This window comes from Anolis sagrei, chromosome X (assembly GCF_037176765.1).
Source record: "Anolis sagrei isolate rAnoSag1 chromosome X, rAnoSag1.mat, whole genome shotgun sequence".
Classification (NCBI taxonomy): Eukaryota; Metazoa; Chordata; class Lepidosauria; order Squamata; family Dactyloidae; genus Anolis; species Anolis sagrei.
Window position 1 is genome coordinate 31,438,695 of NC_090034.1, and position 18,226 is coordinate 31,456,920.

Sequence of the window (18,226 nt, forward strand, 5' to 3'; positions counted from 1 at the left end):
CTAGCTGCAATACTAGAGTCTATACCATGTAATTCAAGCTGCACAGAAACCATTGCCCTAAGTAATGGTTTCTGAAAGGGGCATGCATACCATGACTTTCTCTCGACCAGGTGGGTCGAATCCTTGTTAGCTCTGTCTGACTTTTATGGCCTATCTGTCCAACAAGAGACTATCACTTATGCTGATGAAAGTCTTTTTGCAGCAGTCTTTTTATTTGTAGCGCATGGGTAGACCCTCTTGTTTTTCTTGGTATTTTGTCAAAGTCTTAGTTAAGGGCTACAGAAATGGTTCCCAACCTTTTTTTGACCAGGGACCACTTTGACCAGGCAAGGATCACTCTCCAACATTAGTACCAAAAGGGTTACGAATCAGTTTTTGGTCAACTTTAGTTTCTGTTTGTTTATTTGTGTTGCATCCCAGTTCAAGAAACAAGACCATAAGATTAAATCCACCACTCTGAACTGTAGGAAAAGCAATCCTTGTTTATTGATGAAAAATTGGTTACAAAAGAAAGGTAAATGCAGAGTAAAATGAACACAGAAAAACACAGGAGTCAATAGAATCTCTGAACTTGAGTAAAACTTCAAAAGCCACAAAACAATAACCAAGATTCTGTTAGCCTTTTACTAACCATGAACTTGGAAACAGAAGCCTCTGGGATTACTGGCCATGGAACACAGGAATTCTGCCAAGACCAGCCACAGTCCCAAACGTTGCTTGACCTAAAGAAGCACCTGGCAGGGATGCTCTTAAACCAAAGAAGCTATTCTTAGAAACGCCCCTTGACTTTTCTGTCTCTTTTTGCTGAAGCCGCTGTGACCTTCGTACAGACTGGGAGACAAATCTATCTCTCACTATTTGTTCTTTCCGGAGCTCATTATCTAGCCCAGGTGGGGAGATATCACGACTAACTTCCAAAACATTCTCTTCTAACTGTTGAGTTTCGTTTTCATTCCCACTGAGCTCTGTATCAACAACAGATTCCCCACTGTCAGGGTCAGGGAAAGCTTGCTCAGTTTGAAAAACTATCGGAGAATCCTGTTCACACAGATCAGGATCAGGCTGAACCCCAACAATTTGGGATGCTGATTCAGAAAGTTGCATTGGATACACCACATCAGCTCTAGTTTCTGATACAGAACATATGCCATCTAGTAGTCACCATCTGCTTGCCCACAGAAAACAACATTTAATAATTTAGAGCTGATGTAATATTTAATTGGTAGTCAGCCTCTCTCCTCCTGGCATCCCAGTTACCTCGGTACTGTAAGAGGGTTTTGCAAGACCAGTCACTTTTGTTGCTACGTGGTTTTGAGGCAACAATGTAATTGTGAGGTCACTGGCCATATTTTTGTTCTTACGGACAAGAGTTTACGCCGATGACGTGGTATGCATTGTGGAGGACCCAATAAGCAACATTAAGGATTGGCTAAAGAAAATTGAAAATTACGGGAACCTGGCGGGCTTCAAATTGAATAAACAAAAAACCAAACTATTGGTTAAGAATATGGATCAAAAGGCAAAAATCTCACTACAAGAAATTTCAGGGATAAAAATTGAAAACAAAGTAAAGTACTTGGGGATTACCATTACAAAAAGCAATATATACTTAATAAAAAACAACTACGAACCATTATGGAAGAAAATACAAAAGGACATGAACAGATGGAAGCACCAAAATATATCACTATTAGGACGGATTGCACTAGTCAAGATGACGATACTCCCTCAAATCTTATTTGTATTCCAAACATTACCAGTGCTCAGAAACGATTTCTTATTTAAAAAATGGCACTCGGATCTGACCAAATTTATTTGGAAAGACCGTAAACCAAGAATAAGCCTAAAGATTTTAACAGACAAAAAAAAGGGGCGGCCTAGGTTTACCAGATTTTAAAGCCTATTACGAAGCATGTAATCTGGTAGCTATAAAAGAATGGGCCACATTAGAGAATACTCCATTACTAGTGCTGGAGGGACACGATCTCAGAGCCGGCTGGCACGGATATTTGTGATACAACAAGAGAAGGGTGGAAAAAGGCTTTAGTGACCATTACATAAGGGCGGCACTAATGAGAACATGGGAAAAATATAGGCCCAGACTATTCAATAGGACGCCTCTCTGGGTCTCCCCGGTAGAAGCCAAACACAAAAGGGGGTTAGAAGAAAAGAATTGGTTAACATATCAACAATTATTTAAAAAAATGATGAGGATGGGAACCTAATGTTAAAATCTCTAGATGAATTAAAACAGATAACGGAAGGTTGCTTACCTGTAACCGTGGTTTCCTGAGTAGTTACCTGTGAATTCGCACATTGTGGTATTCCTGCGCCCACGCAGGCCAGCATCGGAACCTTCTAGAAAATCTTAAAAGAATTGTATCCCCCTCAGGGCTCCGCCCCCCCCCCTCGAGTATATAAGGCCCCTAAGTGGAGCCCGCCCTCAATCCTCTTTCGCCGTAAAGCAAGTGGAGGAAGTGGCATGATACTCGAGGGGAGGAAGGGCGGGTATGTGCGAATTCACAGGTAACTACTCAGGAAACCACGGTTACAGGTAAGCAACCTTCCATTTCCTGTCGTAGTTAACTGTGAATCGCACATTGTGGTAGACTAGCAAGCTATGTAACGGACGGTGGGATCATGCCACTGCCGAAAACAGCACCGCTCTACCAAAGCTGGCCTCTCCTCTCGACACCGAGTCCAATTTATAATGTGACACAAAGGTGGAGGGAGAGGCCCATATAGCAGCCCTACAAATCATTTCCAACGGGATACCCTTCATAAACGCCGTAGAGGCTGCCACAGCTCTCGTCGAGTGACCCTTCACCTGTCCAGGCAGGTCCTTGCCCGACAACCTATAGGAGGTACGAATAGCCAAAACAATCCATGCAGAAAGTCTCTGGGAAGAAACTGGAAGACCCCTAGTATCCTTTCTATATTTGACAAACAATCTAGGGGACTGCCTAAAATCGGCAGTTCTCTGTACATAGAAGGCTAAGGCCCGTCTTACATCCAGAGAATGCAAACCCTTCTCCATAGGAGTTTCTGGGTTTTGAAAGAAGGCTGGCAGAATCACTTCTTGGGACATATGGAATTTCGTGGCTACCTTGGGCAGAAAGGCTATGTCCGTACGGAGAACCACCTTATCCTTGTGAAACTTAAGGTAAGGGGGGTCTACCCTAAGCGCACAAAGTTCACTGGCTCGTCTAGCAGACGTAACAGCTACTAAAAAGACGACCTTCCAGGTGAGTGGACCTAACTCTGCTGTAGCCATGGGCTCGAAGGGAGGTTTCATTAGAGCTGAGAGGACCAATTCCAGACTCCAGGAGGGGGCAATCGGAGTCACCGACGGTCTAACATTCCCTAGCCCCTTTAAAAACCATTTCACTAATGGGTCCGCGAAGCAGGATGGCTGGCCCACTTTCCTCCTGAACCAGGAAATGGCCGCCAGGTAACACTTAAGGGAAGAGTTGGAAAGACCTGCTTCGAAAAGCGATGACAAAAATTCTAACACTATAGCAATAGGGGCGGTCTCCGGTTCATGGTCCTTTTGTCTGGAGAAATCTCTAAATCGGGCCCACTTGAACAAATATGACCTTTTGGTGGAGGGTCTATGGGCCGCTTCAATAATGCACTTTACATTTTGAGGAAGACCCGTTGTTAAGTCTGTCCCTGGGGCAGGACCAACCAAGCCGTTAGTTTTAGAAGGTGGACGTCCGGGTACAGTACCTGTCCCTGTTGGGACGTTAAGAGGTCGACCTTCTTCCCTAACCTCAAGTGGTTCCCTCTCGACAGTTGTAGCAGAGGGGCGAACCACTGTTGGCGAGGCCACCACGGGGTGATCAATATGCACCAAGCGTTGTCCCTTTGTAATTTCGCCACCACCCGTAGAAGAAGAGGAAAGGGAGGGAATGCGTACGCTAGGGCTCCCCCCCCATTCCCTGAGGAATGCGTCCCCCAGACACCCCCGTTCCCTGGGGGCTGGGAGTCTCGAGCAAAACATCTCGCACTTTCTGTTTTCCCTGGTGGCAAAGAGATCTACCAGTGGATGACCCCACAGTTGGAAGAGTTTGGTGACCTCCCGAGGATGAAGAGACCATTCGTGATGACCCAGCGGGTTCCTGCTGAGTGCATCCGCCAGGCAGTTCTCCTGACCTGGGAGGTGGGTGGCATGTAGGTATATCTGCCTCTGGATGCACCATTCCCAAACACGCAACGCTATTTGAAGTAACAGGGCAGAATGAGTGCCCCCTTGCTTGTTCAGATAGAACATGACAGTTGTGTTGTCTGTCAGAATCTGAACAGTTTGGCCTAGGATGAGTTTTTCGAATGACTTTAGTGCCCTTTCCACGGCCATGAGCTCGAGAGCGTTTATGTGAAGGAGCACTTCCTCTGGGGACCATTTTCCCTGTGCGGTCAAGCCCTGCACATGGGCACCCCATCCTGTTAGAGAGGAATCCGTCGTAATTATACTGGTGGGGTAAGGCATTTGAAACGGTAGGCCCGAGCAGACAAACTGGGGGTGTAACCACCATGCTAGGGACCTGCGGACCTCCTCCGGCAACGTGAATTTGAGCCGTGGGCAGTCCGTAAGGGGATTGAAAACAAGGCCGAACCAGGATTGGAGAGGGCGCATACGTAACCGCGCAAAAGGGGTTACAGAAGTAGTGGAGGCCATATAACCCAATAGAGTTTGGATCTGCTTGGCTGACACCCTGGGCAAGTCTAGGGTTGATTTCACCTGCATCTGCAGAGTGGAAAAACGATCCGCTGGGAGGTAGGCCCTGCGCGTCACTGCATCGAGGAATGCTTCGATGAACAGGATGCCCCGGGATGGAATCAGCGAAGATTTCTCCATGTTGACGATCAGGCCCAGGGACTGGAGGAGACACAAGGTAATATGTACATGTTTTTGCACCTGAGAGTATGAGTTCCCAATAATAATCCAGTCATCAATGTATGGATGCACGACTATTCCCTGAGTTCGTAAATGAGCCACCACTACAGCCATGCACTTTGTGAATACTCTGGGAGCAGTACTGAGTCCAAACGGGAGGACATTATAGTGGAAAGCTCTGCTACCCACCAGGAAAGTTAAAAATCTACGGTGGTGAGGCGCTATAGATATATGGAAGTATGCGTCTCGTAAGTCTATGGTAGCAAACCATGCACTCTCTGGTATGAGAGGCATGATTGAAGAAAGTGTCACCATACGAAATTTCTTTGGTGAAATTGCTTTATTGAGATCTCTCAGATCCATAATAGCTCTAAATCCGCCACCACGCTTTGTAACGACAAAATATCTTGAGAAAAAACAGAGGGGAAGCATAGAACTTGGAACTGGGGAAATAGCACCTTTCTGCAAAAGGGTATTTATTTCACATAATAGAACTTCCGAAGGAGCAGTGCTCTTAACATTTCCCACTTGAGGGATGTACTAAAATTCAATGGAGTAGCCCCCCTGGATGATTGCTAGCACCCACTTGTCGGTGGTGATGCTAGCCCAAGTGGTGTAAAAACCTTGTAATCTGTCAACAAAACTAGGATGCGTGGTGGGGGAAGAACATTCAGGTAAGTCAACAGGACTGAGAGGGGCGTGCGGCCTTGGAGAGGAACCCAGGAAACAAGGCGCCTCCTCCTGGTCTGGCGAGGCCGTTGGAGCGGAGGCGTCAAAGGCGCTTCCTGGAGGCACCCTGGGCTTTGGACCTAGCCTGGTAAGGCTGGTACCTTGCTTTAGATGAGTAAGAATTCCTTTTGTTGCCTTGGAACCTAGGAGATGAGGGGTCCCTTCCTTTATTTGAACCTGAGAATGAGTTGTTAAAGTTTCTACGGTACTGATTAGGGGGCGGCTGCCATCTAGTACGATTCTGGTTGTACGGTTGCCAGGCGTAACCGAACTTACCAGCGGCCTGTCTGACCTCCTGTTTCTCCTTAAGTGTTGTGTCCGTCTCAGGATTAAAGAGGCCTTCCTCATGGAGAGGAAGGTCCTCCGCCAAGGCCTTGCCCTCCTCGGACAAGTTGGCCGAGCGTAGCCACGCATGCCTACGGATAGAGGTCGCCGTAGCGAAGAGGTGACCTGCAGACTCCGCTAGGTGTTTCGCGAAGTCCTTCTGGACCTTTGATAACACTAGGGCCTCCGCCTGCACAGCCTTAGGAAAGCGTTGTTCTTCGGGAGGAAGTTTATCCAGATAGGGCATTATTTTATTCCATAGGAATGTTTGATACCCACTCATGTAAGTGGCATAGTGGGCCATCCTTGTGACTAATCCTGCCGCTAAATGTGCTTTCTTTCCTAATAGATCCACCTTTTTTTCCCTCTTTGTCAGGGGGGGGGGCAGACAGGGTGCTTTTTGGTTTTTTTGACTTCACCACTTCTGCGACCACTGTGTTAGGTCTGGGTGGGTTAGCAACCCATTTGGCAGCCCTAAGGTCAATTCTATATAGGGAGTCAACCTTCCTAGGTGTCGCTGGTATGCTCGCAGGGGAGGCATCCAGGATCTTGGCCAGTTTTAGAAGGTAAGGGAGCACTGGTAATGATGTGGAAGTAGGAACCGCCTGCTCCTCTGAAGGAAACATTGGATCCTCCACATGTTCCTGTGCTTTTGGGGCCGGGATATCCAGGGCCTTGATCATCCTATCTATTAAGGATGTGAATTTATTAAAATCTGGCGGAAGCGGCGAAGGGTCTGATACCTCCCTAGGTTGAGCGGGGTCAGCCGGTTCCGCTGAGGAATCAGAGTCCTCCAGCTCCAAGGGTGTTTGATCATCAGTTGGTACAGCCGTTTCCTGTGTCACCTGGGGGGTGCCTGGTGGCACAGGAGGGCTAGAGGTCACGGCATTGGTAATGCCACCAATAGGCTGGTCCCCAGCGGTTGAGCGCTCTGCACATACACTACGGACAATAGCGCGATCCGCACACACGCCCTGGTCGATTGGGCGATCTACACATACATTCTGGTTAACTGAGCGTTCGACACAAACAGTTTGGTCAACACAAGACACATTTTGTTCAATATTAGTAATTGGTGTAGATATCAACTGTCCATGTCCTCTCGATAGAGGTACAGTCATGGATGTTGAGGCAGATGGGGTTGGAGGGAAGATGGTAGTTGCATTCCCATACCCTCTCTGTTGTATGCCCTGGATTGCGCCCATGCTTGTGAAGGGGGCAAAGGGCGGAGTTGCGTGTTGCGCATACATGAAATGTCCCGCAGGTCCCAAGTTCCATGGGCCCGCAAAGGGGTAAGGTCCCGGCCCATAAGGTCCCCACTGGGGAGCTGGCGCTTGCGGTCTCTCGGGCTGTCGAGCCCTCCTCGAGCTCCTGGAGGTGGCGGCACAACGGGCCGATCTCGCGGATGCGGAGGAGGAGGAGGAGGAGGAGGAGGAGTCGCTCGAGGAAGAGCAGGAGGAGGAGGAGGATGAGGCCGCTCGAGATCTCCCTCTCGATGACCTTCGGCGCCGAGATCCACCGCGTTTCTTGCTGCGCTGGGAGGGTGATCGGGGCCTCCTCTTCTTGCTGCCGCCTCTCTTGTCCCTGCTCCTCCTCGGTATCGGCGCCGCCAGGATCGCAAACTCCGGGGCCGTCGGTGGAGCCATGGAGCCTTCCTTCTGGGACATTGCTGCTTGCTCCGCCTCTTCGAGGGGAGGGGTGAGAGGCTCCCAGCCGGAAGTCACGCCCCCTGGGGAGGGAGGCAGCTCGAGGTCGAGCAGATGGAGCTCCGCCGAGCTCGGAAGATCGATGCCGGCCGCGGAAAGGGTCGACTCTAGGGGCCTTTCGGCTGCCTCGATTTGCCCCACCATCGGGACCAAGGTAGGTGGGGACTGGGTCGGGGCCGGAGAGCGGCTCGGCGTTGTCGAGGGCAGAGTTTGCCCGGGCGAAGGCAGGGCTCCCGAAGGCCTCGGGGCGACTCTCGGAGAAGGGCTCCCCTGTGCGGCCGGCCGCCGGGGAAACAGCTGACGGTTTTCCCGCTCCTTTCCCGGCGCTCTTGGGAGGAGCGGTTTGCGGGCGGCCATCTTAATGGGACTTGTCGTTCTGATTTTTGGCCTTCTTCTTGGAGCTCGCCTGCTCAGGCCTGGCGGGCGCCAGGAGATTAGGCCTTTCCCCAGACGCTTGGGGGCTGGGCACAGGCGGCATGAGGGCCCTCTCATACAAGGCCGCTTTTAAACGGAGTTCTCTGTTTTTGCGTGTCTGCGGCGTGAATGCAGCGCACACAGAGCAAGCCTGGGAGAGATGTCCTTCCCCCAGGCAGGCCAAGCAGAGGCTGTGCCCGTCCGTGTCCGGGAGCACGTTCGGGCAGGCCGTGCATCTCTTGAAAGAGGTGGTGGCCATCTTAAGGCTCAGTCCCAAGCCGGGGATGCCCTTAGACGTAGTCCGTAGAACGATCCGAGTCGAGGGGGATAGAGTACCTTGAGTAATCGATAGCCAGTCCGTTGTCAAAACCAGAAGACAATGATAACAGATAAGGTTCACTTTGCTGCTCTGCCAAACGGCGGAAAAAAGAGGATTGAGGGCGGGCTCCACTTAGGGGCCTTATATACTCGAGGAGGGGGGGTGGAGCCCTGAGGGGGATACAATTCTTTTAAGATTTTCTAGAAGGTTCCGATGCTGGCCTGCGTGGGCGCAGGAATACCACAATGTGCGATTCACAGTTAACTACGACAGGAAAATAAAAAAATCTCATGGCTAAACTACTATCAAATCCATCAAGAATTTAAAGAAGACGAAAAACTTGGCTTTTGCCAAGACCAAGGGTTATGAGATTTGGTAATGAAGAAGAGGAAAAAATTGATCAAAATCCTTTATCAACAACTACTCACATGGGCTACTGAAGGGGAGCAGGTTAAAAATTGTCAGGTGAAATGGGCAAAAGATATTGGGCATAGCATATTAACAAAACAATGGGAAGAAATTTGGAACACCAAGATAAAATATACAGAAGCCAGTGATTTGCGTGAAAACTGGTATAAGATGTTCTTCCGTTGGCACTACACCCCCGAAAAGCTATCCAAATTTAATAAAAACACGTCAAGTAGCTGCTGGAAATGTGGGAAAGAAAAAGGAACCTTCTACCATCAATGGTGGTCCTGCAGGCTAGTAAAAAAGTACTGGAAGGAGATACATAAAGCAACTCAAAAAATTCTAAAGACTAGATTCCCTCAAACACCAGACACATATTTATTAGGAATTACAAATGCAAAGCTAGATAGAAACCAAGAAAAAGTGCTCTTCCTGCTTAGTACAGCTGCAAGAATACTTCTCGCTAGAGTATGGAAGCAAAAAGAAATCCCAAGCTTGGAAGAATGGACCATAAAAGTGTTTGACATCATTCAAATGGATTGCCATTCGCAAAGATTAAAAGGAACACACAAGTACACAAACTGGTCAGGTTTCAAAGACTTTATTAAATCTAAGGAGGTTCCATTACAAATAGATCTGTCTAGCATCTGAATAAGGAAATTACGGAAATCTGAGTTGGCAGAAACAACGAGAGATAACAAGAGACGAAGACTCCCAGAAGACTATTGGGAAGCGACATGTTTTGATGTGCACGGTTTTTGTTTAATTATTTATCTATTTTTTCTTTTTTCTTCTTCCCTCTTCTCCCCCCCCCCCCGATCCTTTACTTCCCCCGTCCACTCAACCCCCTCCCTCTTCCTCCCCCCACCCTTCCCGACCCCTTTTCCTGGATTTATATATGTGCAAACTCTAATAAAGATCATTAAAAAAAAAAAAAAGAAAATAGCTGTTCTCTGCGCTCAGAAGGAATTCTCCTTATCTGTCATTCCACCACAATATAACCTGATATAACTTTTTTTAACCAAAGGTAGTTTCTGCTTTCCATATTAACCAGGGGACAATTCTCCTGGCCCTATTTTGGGTATCCGTCAGCCGCAATAGAAAGGTTGCTACACTGTCTGGATGTCAGGAGAGCTTTGCTAAAATTTGTAATTCATATGTCTATCTTAAAATTGGGATATAAAATGATAGTATTACTCCATGATTTTATTCAACTCTCAACTTTTTTTTTTACAATGCGAATTATCAATAAAGAAAAAATTCTTAACACTGAACAGCATGAATAAATCACTGGGCAGAACTTGTTTGTTTTCTGCAGATGGTTGTAATGGTCTTTGAGTTGTCAGCCTCTTGTCGAATGTTCATGCTTTCTGTAACATTCCTGTTTATATTGTGTGCTTCCTACAAGGAAGAGAAGATGGTAAATGTTATTGTATGGCAGTTCAATTATACGTGCATTCAGTCTAAGGCAGGGGTTCTCAAACTAAGGCCCGGGGGCCGGATGCGGCCCTCCAATGTCATTTACCTGGCTCTCGCTAAGTCTGAAATGACTTGAAAGCACATAACAACAACAACAACAATCCTATCTCATCAGCCAAAAGCCCCTGTGGCGCAGTGGGTTAAAGCAGGACTGAAGACTGACAGGTCGCAGGTTCGAATCCAGGGAGAGGCGGATGAGCTCCCTCTATTAGCTCCAGCTCCTCATGCGGGGACATGAGAGAAGCCTCCCACAAGGATGATAAAACATCAAAAAAATCATCCAGGCATCCCCTGGGCAACGTCCTTGCAGACGGTCAATTCTCTCACAAGAGGAGCGGTTGCTCCTGACACGACAAAAAAAAAAAAAAAAGCCAAAAGCAGGCCCACATTTCCTATTGAAATACTAATAAGTTTATATTTGTAAACATTGATCCTCATTTTAATTATTTATTGTTTTTAAGTTTTTTACACTACAAATAAGATATGTGTAGCATGCATAGGAAGTCATTTTTTTTTCCAAATTATAATCTGGCCCTCCAACAGTTTGAGGGACTGTGACCTGGCCCTCTGTTTAAAAAGTTTGTGGACCCCTGGTCTAAGGCTTGGCATTAACATCCCTCAATGTATGCCCGTCTTTTATTTCTGAACTTCAGAATTGCAATTTGGCATTCAAGAAATGGATTGTTCTTATTATTCTGGTGTCATGACTCCCTTCACCTATTATGAATTCTTGCTAGTCACCCAGTTGTGTGATTCACAGAGACCACAAAGAAGAAACACAGTTACAGGGAAGAAACCTGTCATTTGTTGTTATTATCCCTATTCAGAGAAGTTAATGAAGACCTGAGACAAAAAAACATTAGTTTCTATCCTATTGAGGGGGCTTGAGGCTATAAATTAAGATGTGTAGGAAATATCTGAATAATTCATCTATCAGAAACCGGTAAGAGCGTGGAACTAACTTTACGTGAAAAAATTGAACTGACAGAATTGGAAGATGATAAAGAAAAGATGTATTAAAATTTGGATACTGAATGTGTGCCAATACCAATCAGTGATGAAATTGCAGAATGATACATTCTGGTGGGAAAATACATCAAGTTAATGAAAAATAAGGGTTAAAGCATTGGAGCATTTCTTGTCATGTCTGGTTTTTCAACCTTGCATTCACCTGTTGTGAAAGGTAAGCTGCATAATAAAGACAATGTGATAACTATTCAAACTCACTGTGTTCAGAACATAAGCCATATAGATGAGCAAAGCAGGATTAGCCATTTCTTTTTTTTCTCCCATCTCAAAGAAAAATAATGTTTCTATTCACTTACTTGTCCTTATTAAAGTGCATTTCCCCCATGGCTTTCACTGATAGGGCTCTCTTCATGCTTCACATTTGATCTATAGTTCAAAATCAAATGTCTAATCTAGAAAACAGCGGGAGAGTTACTTAGATTGGATCAGCAGATTGTGAGTCAGCTTTGTCGCATTGTACATTGCCCCTACCTGCGAAGCCAGGCTGGCCACCTCTCCCCAGCTCATGTATTTATCCACCTGCTGCATCACAGCTTCAAATGGCCATTTGGCCAGGAGGCCCTGGGGAAAAACACAAAAAGCCAATCATTCGCCGTGTTATCCTTCAGTTTGCATCAAGCTGATAAACACATTTCATGAAGACATACAAAAATACAACATAGGTAGCTTGAAAAGAGAGTGGTCTACGACTCCAGGTGGGGCCAGACACCACAAAAAGCTTAGACGTTAGCCAGGAAATGTACCACCTTATAACACCTGCCAGTGTTGTAAGGTGGTACAGTGTTTATTCACTCGCCTGGATCACTTGGGCTCTTTTCTCCAGCTGCGGAATCAGCAAGAGGCAGCCTAAAGCAAACGCCGGCAGCTGCAACTGAACATACTGCTTAGCAATCCTGAGAAGGTCCAGATGAGTTGGGAGTGGACACCTTTGGGAGCAGAGAGAATAAAACACTACCATTATTTTAACAGAGTAACAGAATAGCCACCCAAATGGTCTAACGCAAGGTCCATGGGGCAGGTGGAGCATTCCAAGATTATTTACCCAGCCACCACACTAAACTTTAGAGCAGGCCTGCATAACTTGGCAGTAGTGAGGGGCCAAAATTGAATAGATGAAACCTCTCATAGATTTTTAGTGTCTCAATCTGTTGCATTCTAGCCTTGAGGTCACCCTTTTTCACCCAGAACCACACCAGAGTACAGTAGTATCTAACTACAGCAGTTTATTTAGAAAAGCATATATAAAAGGGGGAAAAGGCAATTCCCCAAAAGCAGTAGAAACAGTGCTATAAAATAGCAGTAGTCCATATATACAAAGTTCAATAGTCCATAAAGGCAAGGTAAATGGAATCCAGGAAATCAGGATTATAGGCATAAATCCATAAACATCAAAGCAGTAGCTTTTTCAAGGCAAAACTCTTACAGGAACATAGGCAAACACAGGAGACAAGATTCATGAGCATGATATCTGATCCAGGAACTTGATTCTATGGCAACATTGTCTGCTCTGTAGACTCTAAGAAAACATCACTTAATTTAAGCTCAGGCCCTACGAAGAAGCTGTGAGGTCATCTCTTTGACACCTGGGTCTGAAAGACTTCTCACAGAGGCTAATCTCTTCTTCACTCCCTCTGCGTGGAGGCTCAATCACGGGTAAACTCCTCATCTGTTGAAGGCCAATTCTCATGAGAAATGGAATCCCAAATATCTTCTGTAACTGCTGGCCTTTCTCTCTGATCTCTCTGATCTAAAGCCTGCAATTCAGCCTGGTCACACACAGACTCAGTGAAAAACCCATCATCCCCCACATCCTCTGAGGACTCCCCAGCATCCTGCTGCTGAGCCCCAACACAATCCAGGTTTGTGAGAGAGTGCCTTCCCCTCAGAACAAGAAGCAAAGCAGGTGAGTCTCCATTTCCAGCTTCCCCTCATCCTGGTGGCGAGTTGCAGTCCTTTTCCGAGGGAAAGAAGAAACGCCCCAGAGCACTTGCGTTGGCTTCTCTCCCTTTCTCTTTGCCTCTGGGTTGCCTCTTGTATCCTTTGCCTATGGAGGGAAAAACTGCCAACTCCCTCATGTCCCTCATGTGTCAGGGAGAAACTTTGTTAAGACAAGTTTCTCCCTCACAAACGAACGGTGCAGAATTGGAGGTTTTGTCACTGGATAAAAAGGAGACGACGGAGGCAAATTTTAACATAACCAAGAGCCCAATATTCTAACCTTCCTGAATAAAGGTCTGTTATGCCTGTTCCCCACTATTATAATCTGAGTCATCCCTGCTCCCCACTATTCTAATCTGAGGCCAACAACCTCCCAGACAATCTATATAGTCTAACCCCCACAACAGTCTGGGGACCCTGAACCAAGCTTCAATTTAAAAAATTGGAGGACTTAGCCTAACATCGAGATGTACACGTCGATCAGAACACATGTTTTTCTTAAAGCATTATCTTGTGCAAATTCCACTTAATGGACTTGGAATTTAAAAATGCTCCTGGCAAATAAAAAGCCCATGCAGTGGGCCAAAGTCTGGATTGTTCACATCAGGGGGTTTGAAGCACATTTTCCCTTCCTGATGCACATTTTAATGACTAACGCCACTTTATCCCTATTAATTCGGCACAAGACGTGCCTTCACTTACTTTAAGAGCAATCTGAAAGAGTCACAGCATGCTTCCAGTTGGCCAGGACTTGGTGGAGGAACAACTTTGAAAACAAGACACACAAAAGGAAAAGATTTTCTTCAAAATGTCTTTTGTTTAGCGTCACAGCTGGACAGAGGAGGTTGTAGTCTCTCTCCCCATGCAAAGGAGATACACGGCTAACCTTTGCAAAGTGTGCCCATTACAATGCTATTGTGATCAGATTTGGTTTGAACAAAATCCCAACATCCCCATGAGGCTGAATTGGGCACCCAGCCAGTCTCCGATTTCAATTGCTGCTTAATTGGCATGTGAGGTATGCCAAAAGCAAAGCACTTTCATGCATTAACTTCACAAAATGGGGCAGGAAAAATAGAGGGAAGCTAACCTGAAAGAAGAGGTGCGCAAATGATCGTTTGCCAGGCTCGGCTGAAATTCGGGATCTGCGGAAAGTTCAAATATGTGAGAAGCACAAATGTGTTGGCCAATGGAATATGAAACCTGCAGAGGCTTTAAATCCAGTGAAACCACTGTCTTCATCCTCACCATGCTATGTCTGTCTAAATAGGTGTAAAAACGAAGGCTGTGGCATCTCTCCAGAGGGTTACAAATTAATAGACATAGTACATGAGACATTTTGGGGGGAAAAGTTGAGGAGGGGAAGCAGGAAAACAAGCACATTCAGAAACGAACTCCTTGCAAAGTTGCTTTGTTGTTTCTCAACCAGGTAGAAGGCAACTTCAGGAAATGGCCAGAAACCGAGTTGATAGCTAACTTGGCCTAGTTACCTTTGCTGTCCTTGGGAGGCTGCCAGATGGAAAGGATGATCACAAGAGCCACTTCTGGGAGAAGCGGGGCCTAATGGCACTTAGCCACCTGCCAGCTAATGGAGATGTTTTTCTCCTGAACATAACAAGCCGTACCCAGCCCCATGAAGCTCTCTGTTCATACAATTAAGAGCCAGCAACCGAGCAAAACCGTAAGGGGCGAAAAGGACCTGAAATTGCAGGCTCTTAAAAACTATTTTGAGATTCAGAGGTAAAGCTGACCCTTTTAACGTGACGCACGTTGGGCCTTCTGGTTCCAAAAACCACCAGTCCTCCAAAGGGCAGAGGAAGGGCAGGGAAGATTTCTCGGAAAAGATAATTGGCAGCCCATCAGTTTTTAGCCCAAGGTATATCTACCTAGTTACATTAGTAGCCTGCCTCTCCAATTACAAAGAACATAATGTACATTACTCCTGGTAATAATGTCTCCTGTTAGAGCAATATCACTCATTATTATGTTTTCTAATGATTCATTATGACCGCTAATGATTTGTTTTGCTTCTACCCTTTCACAGATGTTCCTAAAGGCCAAGTCTACATATCATGCATTCCAATTATGGGATCGAGGACACATGGGTAAAACTCAAGGCCCATGGGCCAAATCCGGATTGCCATGTGGCCTTACTCCAATTGCTGGACTCCAACTCCTACATTCCTCAGCATTAGAAATTATTATGACTAGGGCTGATGGGAATTGGGATATAGTCACATCTGGAAAGCTGCAGCTTGTTCTGTTGAGTCAGGAGAGTGGGATTTGGATTGAGATACAACACTTGTGGAGATGATATCTGACTTTGAAATGTCCTTTAAGCTTTTTCCAACCTCACAGCCACAAGGATGGTTGGGTTGCAATTCCCATCATCCCCAGTCTGCATGGAGAATAATCCAAAGTGATAGGAGCTGTCATTCAGTAACATCTGGGGACACAAACTTGGTAAAAACTAAAGCTCACTGACCACTATATAAACAATTATAGTTGGTCCTCCCTCTGTCTCTGTGGATTTTCCTTCCATGGATTCAAGGGCCAGGCTTTAGCACAGCAGGTTAACTATCAGCTGCAGTAAATCTTGCCAATCGAAAAGTTGACAGTTCGAAGCCCATGTCTGGTGAGCTTCTGGCCTTTAGCCCAACTTTTGCCTACTTTGCAGTTTGAAAGCAAAATAGATAGGTACCACTTTTAAAAAGCAGGGAGGCATTTAAGGCACCCGTAAGGAAATGCCAGAAAAATGCTGGTGATTCCATCAAGGAGGAAGTTTATGAACAATGCTCTTTGGCAGGGAGATGGAGCGACAGCACCCCCTTGTGGCCGGAACCCAGCACAAGCCTCCAAGATGCCGAAGATGGGAAAAGGCTATGTATAGCTCTATCTATGTACAATTGTCTGTCTTGTCAGTGTATAAACAACATTGAATGTTTGCCATATATGTGTTCTGTGATCCGCCTTGAGTCCCCTTTGGAGTGAAAAGGTGGAATATAAATACTGTAAATAAATAAATTGAAGGCAACCATAAGGTGAATGTGGCCCTCCATGATAATTAGCTTGACACCTCTGCTTTAGAGGCTACTAGAATATGGATCATGTTTGTCCAGGCACAATGGCAGGTAGCCTTCTATTAGTTTAGGCTAGGGAAAGAGTGGATTGAATACTGAGGCTCCAGGGCTGAAATTCCCCTGGATGAACCTACAGCAAGTTCTCCTATCCAAAGAGGAACATCTACCTCCTCTGAAGAAGTCTTGCCAAGAAACTCTACAATAAGTCAGAGCTGACTTGAAGATACATAACAACAGCAAACAACAAGACAAAGTAGTTTGGCTCAAAGAGGCAACTGATATCTCCAAGGATGTGCTAAATAAAATGATTAACAACAAGGCATTCTGGCCTTGGGTTGAGTTTTGACTATGGCGCAAATGCCCTGCCGAAGGGAAAACATCCACCTACCTTCCATAATGAATAGATACCAGAAATCTCCCTTAAAACCTTCCTCAGGTAAGAGATCTGAAATGCATAAGAGATGTCTCAATGTTTCCATCTTTCTACATAAAACTAGATCATGTCCTCAACCCAAGGAAAAAAAAACCTGTACCATTTGGAAACTCATCAGCTTCTGCAGCAAACCGTTCCAAAGCTGAGCGTCGTGGACTTGGTAGTCTAAACTGAGCTCGGTCATCAGTTTCACGGCCTGAAAATGATTGTATGAACACATTCAGAAATTGCTCCCACACAATGCTAACTGGCAGAGAAAGCTTTTCCTATTCCTCAATATTTGGGGCTAACCCAGTTTTAGTCTTAACAGAAGTAGACTGCTTCACATATATAAGGATCTTACAAAAAAGACGTCTCTCAGTCACCCCCTTGCTTTCTTAAAGTAGGAAAAAGGCACTGTTTGAACCAAGTGCTTCATTCGTGGCCCATCTTCCCGACATCCAGCCCCCAGCAAGGTTACCATGGGTTTATGGCTATGGTTTTTCCACAATCCTTTGACCAGTCCCTCCTTGGGAGTGCTGTGAAACGATTCATAGGTGTACGGGATACTCAGCACCTTAAACTGCGAAAGGTAAGTCAAACACTTCAGGAGTTGCCTGCAAAAAACAGCCAGGAGTAAATGTCAGGGTGTTTTTTAATCTTAGAGGAGCCACAGATATATAACCCTGGTGGTTGAAATAAGAGAAGGAACGAAGTGTGTAAACATGTGTCATTTCCCCTTTTGAATTCAAAGCCTAGGACTACACAAACTGGGGCCTCTTTTATACCACTAAAAGTTGAGAGTGTTCCTTATCTTTTGTAAATGTTGCCTGCTACTGTCTCAAAGATTCCTCTCCTCTTATTTCTGAGTGACTAGAGTTATTTTAAACCTTTATTTACAGTATTTACATTCAGCCCTTCTCACCCCGAAGGGGACTCAAGGCGGATTACCGAACGCATATACGGCAAACATTCAATGCCATTCTACACTGACAAGACAGACAACAGACAGAGGTAGATTTAGGCTTTTTCTCATCATTTGGCATCTTTTGGAGGCTGTGCTTGGTTTCAGCCACAGGGGGGTGCTGTCGCTCCATCTCCTTGCTGAAGAGCTTTCTTTGCTCATAAACTTTCCTAAAATACCTTCCCACTTAATGCAGTTCCTATTCATCTACTCACACTGCTGTTTTCTGCTAGGTGAGCAGGAGAGCTGGGCTAAAGGTCAGGAACTCACTGGACCCAGCTTTGAACTGTCAACCTTTCAGCTGGCAAGATTTACTGCAGCTGCAGCTGGTGATTAACCTGCTGTGCTAAAGCTGGCCCAATCCTTTATATCACAATCTTTTTTTATGTTGTCATGGTAGAAATGCATCGATGTTATGATTTTTATTGTTTGTACACCACTTTCTTTCTCTAAGAAAGAGACTCAAAGCAGCTTACAGCCAAACCAAAACAATACAATACAATTTGAAACCTAACAGTCTTTTTTTT

The 18,226-nt window shown here is 45.7% G+C and overlaps 1 protein-coding gene across 3 annotated transcripts in view; it reads right to left on the reverse strand.

The window, feature by feature from the left end:
* Nucleotides 1–9,724: 9,724 nt before the first annotated feature.
* Nucleotides 9,725–18,226, reverse strand: part of KNTC1 (kinetochore associated 1) — a 165,157-nt gene continuing 156,655 nt past the window's right edge. For all 3 annotated transcript variants that reach the window (XM_067473103.1, XM_060786016.2, XM_067473104.1), the window contains 9 exons: nucleotides 17,217–17,352; nucleotides 16,857–16,952; nucleotides 16,712–16,768; nucleotides 14,334–14,388; nucleotides 13,946–14,009; nucleotides 12,102–12,231; nucleotides 11,777–11,866; nucleotides 11,602–11,697; nucleotides 9,725–10,198 (listed from right to left, as the gene is read on the reverse strand). In XM_067473103.1, the coding sequence (XP_067329204.1) occupies nucleotides 11,611–11,697; nucleotides 11,777–11,866; nucleotides 12,102–12,231; nucleotides 13,946–14,009; nucleotides 14,334–14,388; nucleotides 16,712–16,768; nucleotides 16,857–16,952; nucleotides 17,217–17,352 (715 nt within the window). In that variant the 3' untranslated portion in view covers nucleotides 9,725–10,198; nucleotides 11,602–11,610. The remainder of the gene's footprint in view (nucleotides 10,199–11,601; nucleotides 11,698–11,776; nucleotides 11,867–12,101; nucleotides 12,232–13,945; nucleotides 14,010–14,333; nucleotides 14,389–16,711; nucleotides 16,769–16,856; nucleotides 16,953–17,216; nucleotides 17,353–18,226) is intronic.